The sequence below is a fragment of the Bicyclus anynana genome, chromosome 19 (genome assembly GCF_947172395.1).
Source record: "Bicyclus anynana chromosome 19, ilBicAnyn1.1, whole genome shotgun sequence".
Lineage (NCBI taxonomy): Eukaryota > Metazoa > Arthropoda > Insecta > Lepidoptera > Nymphalidae > Bicyclus > Bicyclus anynana.
Window position 1 is genome coordinate 10,204,941 of NC_069101.1, and position 17,958 is coordinate 10,222,898.

Sequence of the window (17,958 nt, forward strand, 5' to 3'; positions counted from 1 at the left end):
CTTAGGTATAGTGAACTTGACAGTCTAGCAGGCAAATCGGCAAGGCGTACTTCACAAAACGGAATATGTCTATTCCAGCTAATCGCTGCGGGATACTGTCCCGGCTTACGGATCGCTCGACTCAACGAAGGTAACTAATTTAGCTATTTGAATTACTTTAGGTGTAGTGATAGTCAGTTCCAGCTATATAGATGTTATCCCGGCTTAAGGACTACTTGATCCAGCGAAGGTAACTAAATTAGCTATTGACTTATCACTTGCCCACTTAACGAAATTGCCACGCTACGACATGTCTATCACTTGTACACTCATAAAATGCCATGTCATTTGATTATCTATCATCACACAATGTCTTGATAAACAACATTAAATTTATTCAACAGTATTAAAAGAATAATTATTACTTCGACCTTCTGTCCTTTTCAAAAATAAAATTGACTAACCGCATTGCTGTATTCATTTTACTTTTTTTTTTTTTTACGTATTTTCTTTCTTTTTTTTTTTTATTTTTAGTCGCTGTAAACTAGACCATAGTCTACACAGCGATTTAGTTTAAGCTTAATCGCTGCAAACCAGACCGGCAGGCAAGAACCGGGTCCGTAGTCTGGGCAAGCGATTTTGCCAATTACCAAGTAACAGAACACAACAATTTACGGATAATAATTATAACTACTTACAGTTTTTTTTTTCTTTTTTTTCACCTCGTCGCCAATGTAGTATTTCTGATTATTTGGCTCGCCTACGCACCACCACGGGCTACCTGTCCGACGGTCTGACACCGACTGCCCCCTCTCTTCGGCCTGCCCTAATGACGTATACGCTCGAGACAAACACCACTATAAATAGATACACTACACTGAGTATACAAGAAGAGACGGAGTGAATTAATCTCAGTATGTAAATTCCTAGTTCACTGAACTTTGTGGCTTCTAAGTTTGACTCAGTAAATTTTATGCCAGCAACATGGGGTGGTTGGTCTATAACTGCTGAATAAGTTGTTTCGCTCGCGGACGACATTTATGTCTTTTACTTTTAAAAGAAAATAACATTTTTCGTTAGCGAAATTGTCTGGTTTGCTTATTATTTTTACGAACTGCTCAAAAAAGGATTCAGTCTAGTGGATAATCTGTTTAGTAACGGATCATAGGGTCTTGGAATCGAGTTCGAATATATTGGATTTTTCTCTTTGTGAGTTGAGAAGTACCAACTGCATGTTTATACCTCTGCCTTCGATTCGGAGGGCGTAGCTTCGAATCCGGTCCGGGGCATGCACCTCCAACTTTTCAGCTATGTGCGTTTTAATAAATTTAATATCTCGCATCTCAAACGGTGAAGGAAAAACATTGCGAGGAAACCTGCTTAACTGAGAATTTTCTTAATTTTCTACGTGTGTGAAGTCTGGCAATCTGGATTGGACCAGCGTTGTGAGCTATTGGCCTAACTTCTCTTATTTTGAGAGGGGACTCGTGCTCAGCAGTGAACCAAATATGGGTTGATAATGATGAAGACATTTTCAGCCCGGAGTTGGAAAGAACCCGTGCTTCGGAGAGCGCGATAAGCTGTCGGTCCCGGTCATCATCATGGGCCTTTTAACATTATCACCCTAATCCCGTCAACCTGCATTGGAACAGCGTGGTGGATCTAAGCTCCATTTACCCTCTCCTGTAAGGAGGAAGACCTTAAAAAATATAATGATGAGTGGGAAGTTGGTAGTGTTATAATATACAATCCCGAGCCTCGGAGAATACGTTAGCCGTCTAGATTAACATCTTGATAGTGATCATTAAATAGTCAATCATTGTCATTGTGCTCGATTATTCTTGCACTAGAAGTTCATGACACTAGATTTTACGGGAGCACCCTATAGATTGCGTGTCTTGTAGTTGTGTCGAAAATGCAGTAGTGACGCCAATCTTTTGACTTCGTTGACTTATAAAAGGCAAACATAATGCAATTTCTTTAGTCATGACTCATGCGCTAAATCCAAAACATCGAATGGCGAGTAATTTAAACATAGCCGAGAGTCTGGAAACTGTTGGTTATTTACGTTCGATGGGCTAAGCGATGCTCTTTATGCGTCTGCCTGGAGTTCACGCTTGGCTGATGTCGTAGCAATATTCAAATCTATTCCGACATGCCAGACGCTTATGCTGAACAAAAATGTGATATCGCTTACCTATTTGTCTATCTTATGGGTCTGCAGTACTGATTCCTGCTGCAATAACTCTCTGACATCTATATTGAAAGTTATAGTTTCAGTTTTTAATTCACGCTTGGTTTATGACGTAGCAATATTCAAATCTATTCCGACATGCCAGACGTTTATGCTGAACAAAAATGTGATATCGCTATTTGTCTATCCTACGGGTCTGCAGTACTGATTCCTGCTGCAATAACTCTCTGACATATATATTGAAAGTTATATAGTTTCAGTTTGTAATTCAGGCTTGGTTGATGACGTTGCAATATTCAAATCTATTCTGACATGCCAGACGTTTATGATGAACAAAATTGTAATATCGCTTACCTACTCGTACTTGTCAGTCCTCACTCGATGTTATAGGACACTGGACATAGTCAGCCTGAACGCTAACGGACTGCGGTACGGAGATCTTAGTACTGTTGCAATAACTCTCTGAAATCTATATTGAAAACTACATTTGAACATACACTGAAGAATACAGCCGCCATTTTAGAATCTATAGGTAAACTATTGAATAGAGTTTGCTTTTGCGCTGAACATTTCTATAGGAAAAAATAAAGTTTAAAAACTATAACCCGACTACGTAAAAAGGTGTCTAAAGAGAACAAAACAAGAAAATATTTCAGATTGAAATAGAGAAATGCATAGGAACAAAAATAGTCATGGTAGAGCCGTGGTCGCACCGACTGTATACGGTCTAATGTATCAGTCGATGGACGTCCACTGCAGGACGTATGCCTTTTGTAGGGACTTCCAGACATCACTATCCTGAGCAGCCTGTATCCAACGAATTCCTGCGATTCGCTTGATGTCGTCAGTTCACCTGGTGGAAGGTCGACCAACACTGCGCTTTCTAATAGTGTGGGGTCGCCTTTCAGCACCTTGGGACGTATCCTTGACAGTTTTACTTTGTGTATTTTACCATCCCTCACCCACATAGCTTTGTACCAAGTCGAGAGATTACCCCGATATACCTGTAGGTACTATGTATCAGGTAAAATTCGCTGAGATAAGGTAAAATTAATTAGTATGGCTCGTGTATGTAAATGTTAACCATTGGACCCTCATCCCGTGGGCGTTTTATGTGAACTACCGTCAACTTTGTTGAGTAAGCATATGCGTGTGAAGTGCGATAAGAAACTTTGTTATGTGTTAGTGGTGAGGGAAATTGGAAACAATCATAAACACTGAATGTAGGGTGTTGTACAGTTATTACAATTTTGAAGTCAAGCAAAGTCTAGTTAGTTTGTATAGTTGCCCAGATGGCTGGATGGCCAAAGTTACTAGACTAGTTGTTACGTAATGGTAGATTATTATCAGATGATAATTAATAATAATCAATGCATAATCTATACTAAAATTATAAAGAGTAAAGTTTGTGGTTTTGTAAGGGGTAATCTCTTTCTTCTTCTTTCTTTCTTTCTTTCGCTCTTTCTTTATTTTCTACAAGTTACCCCTTGATTACAATCTCACCTGATGGTAAGTGGTGATGCAATATAAGATGGAAGCTGTTAGGAGGAAGATGAAAATCCACACCCCTTTCCGTTTTCCGTCCAGAACTCCGAAAAAGAAGAAACTTCAATCGGCCTAGCCGGGCATCGAACCTAGGACCTCCGTCTTAAAATTCAACGCGCACATAACTATGCCACGAAGACCGTCAAATTATTTCTAGATCTACTTAACCGAATTTAAAAATTCCTTTACCATTAGAAAGCCACGTTATTTGTGAGTGTCATAGGCTATATTTTATCCCCGTATTCTCACGAGAGTGGGAACTACGCGGATAAAATCGCGGGGCGTCGTTTTATAGAAAGCAAGTCAAAAAGTCAAACAAAGTCAAAATTGATTTATTTAAATTCGGCTTAGTTTACAAGCCCTTTTGAAACGTGAGGTATAATGTTATTAGATAATGGTGCTAATTAATCGAAAACTTGAAAGATCCAAGATCTACGGCAGACGACTCATCCCACCTCTGGGTTAAAAAATCTCTACCAGTTATACAAAATAAGTAATCATTGTTCTGAACTGCTTTATAAATAATATAATTCTAGTAGTAAGTTTGAGTAATAATTGTTGGAATTAGGCTGAGCTTTTTGCTTGTTAGCTTTCAACAGAGCTTTGGTAAATATTATTACATCAGATGACGGATGGACGGCCTGATATTTTGTTACGTAACGCAATAACTTGGCGGATTCCATACGATGTTTGTATCTAGGATGAAGGAAAGTGCTTCAAATAATATTAAAGAAAGCTTTTTTCATTTTTTATATGTTTCATTACTCTGTATTCCGTATAAGTAAGTTTGCAACTTTGTGGCGTGAGAAAACGGGGATAAAATAAAGCTTATAACTAACAAAATGGCTATGTAGTTAGTCTGTACGCCGTAGAAGTAGGTGCGAGAGGATTACTAGCAAAATCTCTCTATAACTTGCTTAAAGACCTTGGCCTCTCTAGATGTGCAGCTAGTTCTATATTAGAACGAGTATCCAAAGCTGCTCTAATAGGATCTTACTAAATTTGGCTAGGCAGGGAGAACAACACGAGCAGAGAAGGGGAGTGTTGATCCATCGTCAAGGAATTCCTTAACGCTACATCCAGTAGTCACAAGTCCTGGACTTTGCTCAGTGTTCTCTATCACGCGATGGACCCGGCACCCGCACGGTGAATCCATGGAATGCTAAGTTATTCGTCTCACAAATAAAGTGGTTTCCTATTTGTAAAGTACAAATTCAGTATAGATACAGAGATTGTGCCCTTCAACTTCACATATATTTTATCTCTTTAGTATAAAAGATTTATCTTATCTCTTGATTTGTCGATAAAAATAATTAAAAACCCACTATCATAATTATTCTCCAATTGCAACACACACAACCTCAGACCAATTATAGAAGGACCTGTATCGCACGCATAGTCACGAACAAAATTGTCTGTCATTTTCCGAGGAAAACGAGCTTAGATTTGGCATAAAGTAAACTAGAAGTTTGCCCATTTTTTACACCATTCAATTACACAAAAAAATATTTTTACGGAGCTCTATAACCGACGGACACTATTACAACTATTTAACACCGATTATATAGAGACAGTTTTTATAATCGCATTAGATCGTTGATCATATACTTTGACAGAAGAGTAACGTCTAGCGAGGCAGGTCCTATACAATAATTGGTCTGAGCACACAACACATGCATATCGGTGAGTAATCGTGTATCGTTGGATAGAAGCGATCTCGTAGTTTGCAATTAAACCGATGGCGCGTTTGTGTTCCCTAATTGAAATTGACACGGACTATCGCATGCAAATACGCAGTCCGCTGAATTGAAAATGTTTGTGTTGCTCGCTTATAATTAGTCCTCATCAGAGAGTTTGATTTGCGTTTGCGTTTTGTGTTTGCGTTTTGCGTTGAATTCGTTACCATTGATGCACATTGCACAAGCGTTTGGTACGTTGTAAACAAAAGGATGGTATGAAACAGTTGCACAGTTGAGGCTACTATAATCAACTGGCAGCAGTAGCGTGCATAAGGGTTGTAACTAGGGTATGCACTAAATGTAAAAATTGGAAAATTTCTTATCCAACTATGTATTCTGTGGTCCAACATTGGTTTGTGTTGAATCCTTAGGGTAGGCAGTGCATTTTTGCATCGATGACGTGCACGCCACTGACTATTACTAGTTCCCGTTACGTGAGAATACGGGGGTTAAATATAGTCTATGACACTTACAAATAACGTGGCTTTCTATTGGCGAAAGAATGTTCAAACTCGGTTCAATAGATCCAGAAATTACCCTCCTGCAACTTGAGAAACTCACAAATAAAAAACTTACTATACTAACAGATAACTAACTGACAACGCGCCCATTGTTGGACTACTAAATCGCTTTGTAGTAAAATTATAATTATACAAAGTTATGTGAAAAACGATTTCATTTGTTAAAATTTAATTGTCCAATGTACATATTACAACGCTATTTAAACTTTTTTGCTATTTTCGAAATAATTTCGGACATAAAATCGTCATTTTACGTAAGTATAAAAATTTAACAGAGTGTTAAAATATCAGGTAGGTAACTATCTATTATAACATAAAGCTTTTCAAAGCGTACATTTATATGCACTTTCATTGTAATCGTGGTCACTGAACCATAGACTGTATAGATAGAAGGATCGTTTCATTTTTCTAGTTTAGCTATCGCTAGCTTACCTTTGCGTTTGTGGATAATAGCTGCACAACTTACTAGGTACCTCTATGAATAATTGTGGCTAGTAATTGTCCAGTCTGAGATTACCATACATGATCTTATTGTATAATTAGGTATATGAAAGGGCAGCAAAACTAGCGCCTTTTATTTAAAACCCATTTGTCATACGAGTGTTACTGGTTCTCTCCAGTTAGTCGGAAATATTGTGGTAGGAGCCTGTCCCTCGATTTGTTAAATAAAGTGATTTGCCCTTATACTCGTAAATATGTTACAATATACATAAATAAACAGTCAAAATTCATTTATTTCAATACTTAGGCTTGGTTTACAAGCACTTTTGAAAAGTCAGGAAATGTTTAGATTTAATAGTGATAATTTAACTCGAAAACTTTAAATTCAAGTTACGAGTGTTCCGGTCTTTCTCTTTCTGTAGTGTTCGTCATTAGATCGTGTTAGACAGAGAGAGATAGAGGTGACTTTGAAACTCGCACTTTCGAGTTATACAAAAAATCGTTGCAGAATAGCCCTGCTGGCCTGTAGTGGATCATATAGTGCCCGCCACGAGATGTTTCGTTTGTGAAGTTCGCAACAAATGACTGCGCAATCAATCAATAACGGTACAAACTGAGAGTGAGTGCATCTGTACGAATGCGCATACTCATTCCACAGCTAACTTCACAAACATAAAGATCCGTGGCGAGCACTATAAATAGGCTGATAATATAAATTACGATTATTATAAAGTTATATTAAAACGAGATTTCAGAAATGTGATATATTAAGAAATGTATTTTACCATTTCTGAGCCTTGCTAAATTATTTAAATCTCCGTATTTATATGTATTTTAATGAAATAAATAGCAAGGAAATTTAAATAATTTACCTATTATTTTTATTAAGGTTAATTGTATGAAAGGAGTCTGTAATAGGCCTATTTGAATAAATGAGGTTGTTTATACATAGGCACGTTCTAATGTTATTACATTAATTAATGTCGTATTTAGGCAGCGCGCCATCAAATATCTTGTGAAGACAACTAGACATACATAATATTGTCGACCAATAGCGACGGCATCGAAAATGTCCCTCTTTTTTGTCCCACCCCAATGATATCGATTTTGCTATTCCAAATTCTACAGCTTTATTTTTTACTCGTTACTCTCTGGCGCAAAGGTCCTGGGTTCGATTTCCAGCACGGGTTAGTTTAGTAGTTTATAATAATTTCTAAATTGGCTCAGGTCTAATCGTCGTAGGTGTCGGCCGTGGCTAGTTACTACGCTACCGGCAAAAACGTACTTATGTTCCCATCATTTATTTCTTATCCCAATTAATTAATAGATGAGGGTGTATATTTTAAGCCGGATCTTTTATTAATAGTAAAAAAATTAAAAGCAACAAATTTTTAATGTTTTGTTGTGTAAAGACCCATGACGAGCTCATCTATGATTACGTGTAAAAAAGATTGCATAAATATAAACTGTCAAAAATTGTCATCATTGTGGTCATTGTCGTCTGACGTATTTATTGTTTACGTTAACATTTGTCTCAATTTATTTTAATTGATATTTCTTCAAATCTGGAATATGGACTTGTTTTCTTGTTGTAGTGAAGAAGTCAAATGTGACGAATGTTAGTATGCAATACTAACTAGTATCGTTAAGGTGTTCTAGGATTTTTGACTTTTCTTGGAATCGTTCGAAGAGGTAGGTATCAACCTTAAATTAGTCTTCAAACAGTAAGATCTCTGGAGAAATTTGAAGAAATTGTTTGCTCAATAGAACCTACTTTCTGACTGAGTTTGTCCAGGCACTAATATCTAACTCATTTGCGCAAAGCATTATTGCTTTGTATAGGACTGAAAGGTATGGTGGTTGCCAGTGTAATTATAGACATAATATGAAGAAACACTTATACCCTATAGGCTATACCTCAATTTGACTGACACAGGGGGAAGCTTAATGTACGATGTATTTCTAGCATCTGTCTTGAGAAGAATTAGGTAAAATACATTCTAATTCGCTTTCTAACCTGAATTGGACCGTGTTGTTTCAAAGATCTATATCCCCACTTCTATAGAAGGTAGTCTACAGTGAGAAAAATAAATCACTTAAATGAGCTATTAACGTAAGGACGAGTATTACGGGTGAAGCACACGAACAAAATAGATGCCGTATACTTAGTAATGGTGCACCACGTTACATAAGGAGCTTTTATACAACATGGTGCCGGCTACAAGCATAAAGGCGTATCCACACATAGCGCGGCAGCAACACGCGGTAATCGTTAGAAACAGCCCTGCCGCGCGATTTGTGTAGACATCTCAAATGTGTCATCGTCATCATTATCAACCCATATTCGGCTCATTGCTGAGCTCGAGTCTCCTCTCAAAATTATGGGGGTTAGGTCAATAGTCTACCCCGCTGGCCTAATGCGGATTGGCAGACTTCACACAAAGAATTAAGAAAATTCTCTGGAATGCAGGTTTCCTCACTGGGCTATCACGGATGTGTGAAATGTGAAAACTCAAATGTGTGGAGCAGCATGTCCTAGAACCGCAGTGCTCTCAGTTTTTGCGATTTCATCCTATGTGTTTTCTTTAAATTATTGTTATGATGATATTTGTTGCGCCTTTCTAATGAATTACTTATATATTTTACTAAATCGAATTGCCCTTTTATTATCCATCATTTTTGTCCACACACCCTCACTGACGAACGAACACTGTGCGCGCTGCATTCGTCCGCGTCTGTCGTCTAAACACAGTACGAAAATCGCGGCGGCGTGCCGCTCACGATTGCCGCGCGCTAGGTTTGGATACGTCCTTATAGTGTAGTAAGCTACGTACGAGTATTTTAAGTATTTACGTCTATGTGTCAGAGGATTGAATCCATTCTCCATTGCCGCAGGTCTTCAGTTGCGGAGCATCGAGGAGCCGCCGGGCGGCGCGGGCGGTGGCGTGCCCGCGCCAGCCTGCTACGACGCGGAGTGCGCCCGCACAGAAGCCTGGCTCGATGAGAACCAGGAGTTTGTGCACGACTACTTTTTGAGGTTGGTCTCTTTTACTATATTCCTATTAGTAGAAGATCTGTATTAGAAACGACCTTCACCCATCTGTTTAATGGATGAAAATCGTTTCGGAACGGACTAAATTTGACATAAAACACTTTTCATACATTAAACAGATGGGTGAAGGTCGTTTCTAATACGGATCTTAGACAATTAGAAACGACTTGCTCTCATGTGTTTAATGGGTGTTTTCGCAATATATTTTACGAGTATAGTATAGTATGTATATAGTAATAGTGCTTCAAAACTTCTGGTCAAACTATCATTATTGATAGTTAATAATAATAACAGATTGGCAGGAAATTCATAGGCAATCTACTAGCAATATATTTTTAACGTATTTACTAAATTTAATATACAAAACACTTTTCATCCATTAAATAGATGGGTGAAGTTCGCATCTAATACAGAACTTAGACTATCATATCATTTTGTTGGCCGTCTATCTGTCTGTCTGTTTGTCTTTTATCTCGGGAACGCATGTCTCGCATGTAAAATATCGCCCAATGGCGGTAGAGTTGTCCCAGTTCCCACTTTCGCAACACAAGGAAAGAGATAGCGGTATTTCCGCCACCGTCATTGGTAAAAAATTGTCTATTTCTCTTCACGTAGTTATCTCCTTGGCTGCATGTTAGCACCACTGGTATACAGTCCTTTGGTATAATGGTAGTTTAAGAAGCTCTTATTATATAATATCTTTTTATCAGCTCCTCATCTTATGCGCAAAGATCCTAAATAAATATTATAAAACGTTATTTTCAAGAGAGCCGTCGTCTATAATAGAAGATAAAAAGTTAGCTTGGAATATATCGCATTATGATAAGCCCCTTTCATCAACTGGCAGCGGAATGGGCGAGAATAAAGTTATATTCCAGCTCATTTACAGAGTCGGGGGATAGGGCAAACTTTGACATTCATTAGCGCGAGAACCGACGTATTGAGAATTACTTTCACTGCGCTCTTTAAATGAGGAACTATTTAACGTTGCTTCCTGATGTAAAAAAATATTTATTATACTATTCATTCCTGACATGCAATGCAATTAACTGCGTCTTTGCTTATGCGGCTCCTGATCACGAGATTGAAGTATAAAATCTTTGTTGTTGAGAATCTCAGAGATGCCTCATACATCGTGCTAAGCCGTATGTTTCCGTATTTTTTTTTATTTATTAAAAAAAGAATATTTGCCATATTTTAATAATATGACCAATATTCCTATTCCCTCCAACTAGTCGGGAAAGACTGTGCTAAGGGTGGGTACGACAATAGACCAATGGGGCGGGGATCGAACCACCACCCCTCGGTGATGAGTCCAACCGCTCTTACCGTTGAGCTATGGAGGCTTTAAAACACGTTACGAGGTCAATTGACCTCGTACGTTACTGTTACTGCTTCAAGAGTTACTAGGTCGATGGACCTCGTACGACACCACAAAGTTTTAGTATGAAGTCAAAAAACCTCGTACCGCACCAGAGGAAAGTACAGAAAAATCAGTGCCGCAGCGAACTTGATAAATTATCTTTATGGGGCCTGTATATGCTAGCGGAATTGGCGTTCTACAAAACAATGTAAATTTCATATCAATAATGTAAAAGATGAATGAGATATAGACCAATTTATGTGAATCGACTTCATTTTTATTTTTTTATGTTAATCTTAGTAAACAATTTAAAAATGATTTAAAATTTGAGAATAGTTGTTCATTAATAAATGTATTATTTATATTTTTTTGAAAATTTTATATCGTGTATATAATGTAGTTGTAATAGAGTGAACATTGCGCGTTTCGTTTTCACCATAGGGGCTTTAACTTGTTATAGCGATCGTCACAAAGTCTTACTGAAGCTACAGTGCTGTGAAGAACTTGCAATAACGAAATCATTTATATATTTTTTTTTTTCAAAATCATGCCACTGTATATTTAACGCATATTTTGTAGTCCGCCAGTGTCGGCATGGCCTTAAGTTCTTGCTGCTAAATTTACATTTATCAAAAATCTTTCTTATATTTTGCTATTATGTTCTAACCTTTTTGAACATCTGTTAATGAGAACATAGCTAGAAGCTTTGGCGCGGCATCCAAGATCGATTATTTTTTTTTTAATTTGTACTATTCTGTTCTAGAACAATTTAAAAATGTTGTAAGTAAGTAATTATGGACAAAGATTCTTGTTCGAAATATTAAAGAAAACAATTTGTGTAACTCGATTGTAAAACACTATTAAATATGACATAGCCAATGAAATGCAAAATATTTAAAATAGTTTTAACGTGCCATGCCTATGTAGAAGATAAAACGTGATTATATAAAGAACATTTTAAGATTTATTACCTACTCGCTATATGGAAAAAATGTTGTACATATCACAAAGTATGATTAATGGATCCCATTTAATAAGAAACATGTTTTCTTAGCTGGCATCAACCAATGATAATAAATACTGTTAGATGTGTTACTAGCGCATGAAAAATGAGGCGCTCAAAAGAGAATATTAATAGTTCTGGTCAACATCGAACATTATTTTAACAACGAGTATAAAATTATCATTGGCATCAACGATATTTTATACTAGAGATAGATCATTAGCGCATCAAAACTGAGGCGGACAAATGTGCATAATTGTCTTAATTTCATTTAGTCGTTTATTAAACAACGAAAGTTATTTAAACAAATAGGTTTTTAATTTAAATGTTGTCTACAATATCGAGTTGTGTGTTCAGGAAATGTAAAAATACTTAAATGTTTACTGTAATGTAAACACTTAAGTAAGAGTAATAAGACCCGTGATAGCCCATCTAGCGATCAGGGTTCGAATCTAGTCCGGGGCATGCACCTCCAACATTCAATTGTGTGCATTTCAAGAAATTAAATGTCACGCGTCTCAAACGGTGAAGGAAAAACATCGTGAGGAAACCTGCATAACAGAGAATTTTCTTAAAATTTCTTTCGTGTGTGAAGTCTGCCAATCCGCAATGGGCCAGGGTGGTGGACTATAGGCCTAACCCCTCTCATTTTGAGATGAGACTCGAGCTCAGCAGTGAGCCGAATATGGGTTGATAATGATGAATGTAAACACAAAATTGTGTATGTGTGCGCTCAGTGGAGTAGCTAAATTCGAAACACTTTTAGCGGTGATTTTGTAGGGACGTAACATATCTATAATATAAAATATCGTTGGCTGGCATCAAAATAACTCATACCATTTGGGATAAAGGAATGCTTTTGCTTCAATCTTCAATGTTACCGTTATAATATTAGAAGAAAATTTGTAACTTATTTACGATTCGTGGCAGTTTGGCACTCAGAGTTTACATATTCAGCTGTACCGGGCAAATGGAAAATGCGTGTTTTCTATTGTGAGACAAATCCGATGAAAATTTTCATGTCACTTCCGCTTAGAAGCTTTCCAATTATTTTTATTAGGTAAAAGAAAGAAAGAAAGAAAAGATCTTTATTTTTAAGTAATGCCACATATCACATAAAATCTAAATTATAACATATTATGGCTTAACTGTCCACTCAAACAGTGGAGCACTAAAGAATGCCCTGTAATATGTGGCACAACCTAGAAAAAGGCCCCAACTCAGCATTTTGCCGCATACTTTCAATAAAAAAAGTATGCAGCACTGATTTTCAGTCAGGACCCAGTTCAGGTGCCGCCACGCACACAGTTCAACACTTAACGTAAACTATTAAATACAATTATTAAGAACTAATTAAAACTAACTAGGTAGACACATTGATTTAGAGAAAAAAAAAAAAAACAGAAAACTTAAACATAACGATGAAAAACAAAATTAATGATACAAATAAAAATTACCTGCAATATAATAATGTATACTTTTTTTTTTTTGTTAAGAACTCTTATTACTAATTTATAGATAACTAAATACTTGTTATTAAATATATAAGATAACAACATATTAAACATATAAATTCGTAATTAATTGAAAATTAAATATATAAAAAATAATACATAAACTATTTAATCATATCTATATTATATAAATATATGTATATACGCTATTAAAATGGTAGGTATCATAAAGCACTCAAGCTGCGCCGTCCTACATATTATATTATATAAAAAAATAAATTAGAATTACAAAAATGAAAACTCCGCCACATGATCTTGGAATTCGAACTGTCTGTCAATAAGAAATCGTTTCAGCAGTTTTTTAAAAGTATATATGCTTTTGACTTTTTTTATTGGAGGGGGGATATTATTCCAACATTTAGTGGCGGAGTAGGTAAACGATCCTCTGAACGCGGCAGTACGATGAGGTGGAACACGAAACTGATTGCGACAGCTTCGATGACCCGTGCCACTCTCACCCACCCAATTTAATTTATTCAGAAGATATAATGGTTTACCTTGTTTTAACAAACCGAAAAGTAAACCAGCCAGATGTAATTTTCTTCTAGATCTCATTTTTAATAGTCTAGAATTATTCAGATATGGTGTAATGCGATTTCTTGGAGGAATATTAAAACAGAAGCGTGCACAAGAGTTTTGCACACGCTGTATGAGGCGCTTAGTTCTACAAAGAAGTCGGGGGCCAAAAACAATATCTGCATAATTAAGCTTCGAAAGGACTAATGCCTCAACTAGCTGAATACGCAGCTCCTGCGAGAGGTACATGCGGACCTTATAAATTACTTTTAGTCTATAAAAACAATTGCGTACCACCTCAGCCACATGCTGTTCAAATCTAAGCCCAGAGTCCATTAGCAAACCCAAATTACGCGCCTGAAGAACTCTTTCTAATCGGTTGCCTCTAATACATATGTTTAAAAGCTCAGGTTCAACATTACTTAATTGTTTATTCGAACCAAACAAAATGTACTTGGACTTAGAAGGATTGAGTACTAAAGAATTACTATCAGACCAATGTGAAATTCGGTCAAGGTCTTCATTAATTAATGCTACAGCGTCTTGAACCTTTTCGGGCCTAAAAGAGTAATACAACTGTAAGTCGTCGGCATACAAGTGATACTTGCAATGTTTAATTTTTTTAATTATGTCCGCACAATATAAAATAAAAAGTAAGGGACCCAAAACAGAACCCTGCGGTACACCTCTGGAGACTACTGCTGCCGACGATCTGTACTTCCTTCCATCCTGATGCACTAATTCTACAGACTGTGTTCGATGACTTAAATAGCTATCAAACCATTTAACAGCATTAACATTAAACCCATAATAAGATAGTTTGGATAGCAGGAGTGCAATGTTGATACAGTCAAAAGCACGCGAAAAGTCTAGGAGTACAAGAATAGTGCACATCCCTTTATCTTGGGCAGAAAGAATATTATCAGTAACATCCAATAATGCCGTCACCGTTCCGGTATAACAAAATATCGTTATTTATGCTACGTTTTAAATTATGCATTAATTCCATTAACCCCGCGGTTCCAAATTTTCAAAATCGATGCAGTAGATGCAGAGATTACTTGTATAATACCACAATCTTTACCTCTTCATAATAGTATATGGATTATTACTCGTAGTATTGATTATTATTTAGAAATGAATAAACTTTCACATATTCGGGAAAACGAACACGCCGGTCATCTGACCTTAAGTGATTACATCTAATACGTTTCCAGCCTCAAAGAGCCTTTTTTATTTCTTATCAGCCCCTCTAATAGGTATAATTCTACTATCCAGGCATGGTAGACATCTACTATATCTGCCTAAAATGGGACTTGCATGCTTCGAAGGTGTCGTTAACTTATTATTTATCTTTTTATCTTTGACTTGAATAATGTCTGTAAATGTTAGGGAAAACGGAAGCTACTCGTATAAGACTATTAAGCAATGTTGCTTGGCGGTAGAAATGAGCACGGCGGTATGATGAGCTGTGTCATAAAAGGTACTAAACTACCATTAATAAATCGTAGCTAGTTGGAATGAAATCAGAACGTTTTGTGCATGTCCTAGGAGAAAAGACTATGAAATGGTGTAATACCTGGCGGTCTAAAGGTATGGATGTGGAACTAGATTGAAAGAAATCCTAAAAACAAAATAAAAATGAAATCTTGTAGAAAACCGAAAACTTTTACAGAGACGATAGGACTAAATACAGATATGTCGACACTGTTCCATTGATTAAATTAAACATTTCACAAGATAATGTGTAATTTATAAGTTGAATAAGAAATATGATGAGCTCTTTCATAAAAGGTACTACTATTAAAAATATCGTAGTTGGTAGGAAAGAAACCAAAACATTTTGTCCTAGGAGAAGGTATTTACAATTAAATGGATCAGACAAGTGTAATGGCGGTCTAATGGTCAATGTATGAATGAGGAGCTAAATTGAAAAAATCCTAAATACAAAATGAAAATGAAATCCTGCAGAAAACCGAAAACATTTATAGAGACAATAGAACTCAAAACAGACATGTCTACACTGTTCCAAAGATTAAAGAGAGACGAATATCTTAGAATTCCATGGATTCACCGTGCGGGTGTCGGGTCCATCGCGTGGTAGAGAGAAAAACTCCGAGCAGAGTCCTGAACTTGTCACTACAGAATGTAGGGTTCAGGAATTCCTTGACGATCGATCAACACTCCCCGTTTCGCTAGATAATTTGTAATTTATAAGTTGAATAAGAAATAAACCAGCTTTACTTTAAATTAAAGTCGCCTTGAACTTCGCTACTTTGTTTCAACCGTTCATTCGAGGACGTGCCTCGCATCTTTTGTGGCTACGCCTATTTAGTACACAGTCTTCCACGTTCCCAGTTCGTATTAAACTTCGATTACCATTCGAACCCGTGCCGGAAGCTGTATTAAATTCTTCTCAGTCTGCCATGTCCTTTGTTATTTGATACAGTTGTATTTTATTTACCCTTGTAATACAGTAAAATGTTTATAAATCGAACGGCTTCCTCCAATTGTCATTGGATACTTATCATTATTACGTCTATTTACTAGTACGCTGTACCGATGCGAGTAATTGCTGGGCTAAGAAAGAAGAAAAGAAAGAAAGATATTTATTTTTAAGTAATAAAAATAAAGATCTTTCTTTTAAAAGAAAGCCACATATCACATTAAATATAAATTATATTGTGGCTTAACTGTCCACTCAAACAGTGGAGCACTAAAGAATACCCTGTAATATGTGGCATAACCTAGAAAAAGGCCCCAACTCAGCATTTTGCCGCATACTTTCAATAAAAAAAGGATGCAGCACTGATTTTAGGTTAGGACCCAGTTCAGGTGCTTAGGGTTTCAGTATTTGGCTCTGTATTAATGTTTGGTTCGTTTTGCTCAGATGTTGATAATACCAAGTGTAACACTATTGTTCGTAATTCTGGGATGCTGTTGAGTATTCTCGAAAAGAAAGAAAACTCAATATTTCATTGCTCCTCGTAATCCACTAAGCAAGAGGAGAAAAACCTCGCTTAGGTCTGATAGACCCTTGATAACATTAAATTGAAAATTTTGAAACACCCACGAAGGTCATGAAATTATTAATTAAACTCTCGATCAAGTCATCAATATTCACTTTCAGTGCGCTTTCATTTGAGACCACACTCGAGTATATTTGCAGACATTCGGTTATTCTTCCCCACTTTAACCCTCAGAACTTTTAAACGGCTCAACCAATTTTCATCAAACATATCTAAGAACACTCGCACGTAAATCACCTTTTATACAAAACAAACTAAATTGAAATCGCTTTATCCTTTCGTGAGCTATGCTCCCACAGACAGACAGACACGTCAAACTTATAACACACCTCTGATTTCCTGAACCTGATTTCTGTGATTTCATCCTGATTTTCAAAACTACTAAACTGTAGATTTAGCTTAGCTTTCTGCAAGGACGAAACGTAATCTAGCAGAGTATATAAAATATTTACTGTGTGGTTTAAATTTTCCAAGGAAGAAAATTCAAGTGCTTTTATAGTACTCCTTCGACCTTCGAGCTTTTATTTCGAGTTCAATGCAATTTATTTATTATTTGATTTGACTCGTGACTCGATTTCGTCTTATCGGATGTATTCTTTTGAAGTATTTTATCTTGCTTCAGATTGGGAAGAGCACAGAGCTCAGATAATGTGCTTAAGCTAGCGTGTGGGTAGAGGATTTTCCACATTGACATTGTTGGTTACCTACTACGAATTTTGGTCGGGTTTTATTTATTTTTCTATTCCCTTTCGTATCCAACTTGATGAAAGTCTTAGGAGTGCGAGCAACATCAGTCTCTTAGGGACTTAAACCCAATTCACCCCAATTTCAAACCTGTGGTTGTATTGATGTTATTTCCTTTTAGGGCAATAAGCTTCCATCGTCAAAGACATGAAGGAATAGCCAGGAATTACCAGCAGTGCACTTCATAGATACAGAAATGCCCTGCCTACCCTGTGCACTTGTATTGAAAAAGTAAGCATATTGTACAAGTTCAAAACCTTGTGCACTGTCAGGTCAAGCTTTTGTAAACTACAAAATCTTGACCTGACAGTAGACCAC

General features: G+C 36.7%; 1 protein-coding gene across 7 annotated transcripts in view; it reads left to right on the forward strand.

The window, feature by feature from the left end:
* LOC112046526 (dual 3',5'-cyclic-AMP and -GMP phosphodiesterase 11) overlaps nt 1-17,958 on the forward strand; it is a 317,311-nt gene that overhangs the window by 178,257 nt on the left and 121,096 nt on the right. For all 7 annotated transcript variants that reach the window (XM_052887477.1, XM_052887478.1, XM_052887479.1 and 4 more), the window contains one exon: nt 9,315-9,456. In XM_052887477.1, the coding sequence (XP_052743437.1) occupies nt 9,315-9,456 (142 nt within the window). The remainder of the gene's footprint in view (nt 1-9,314; nt 9,457-17,958) is intronic.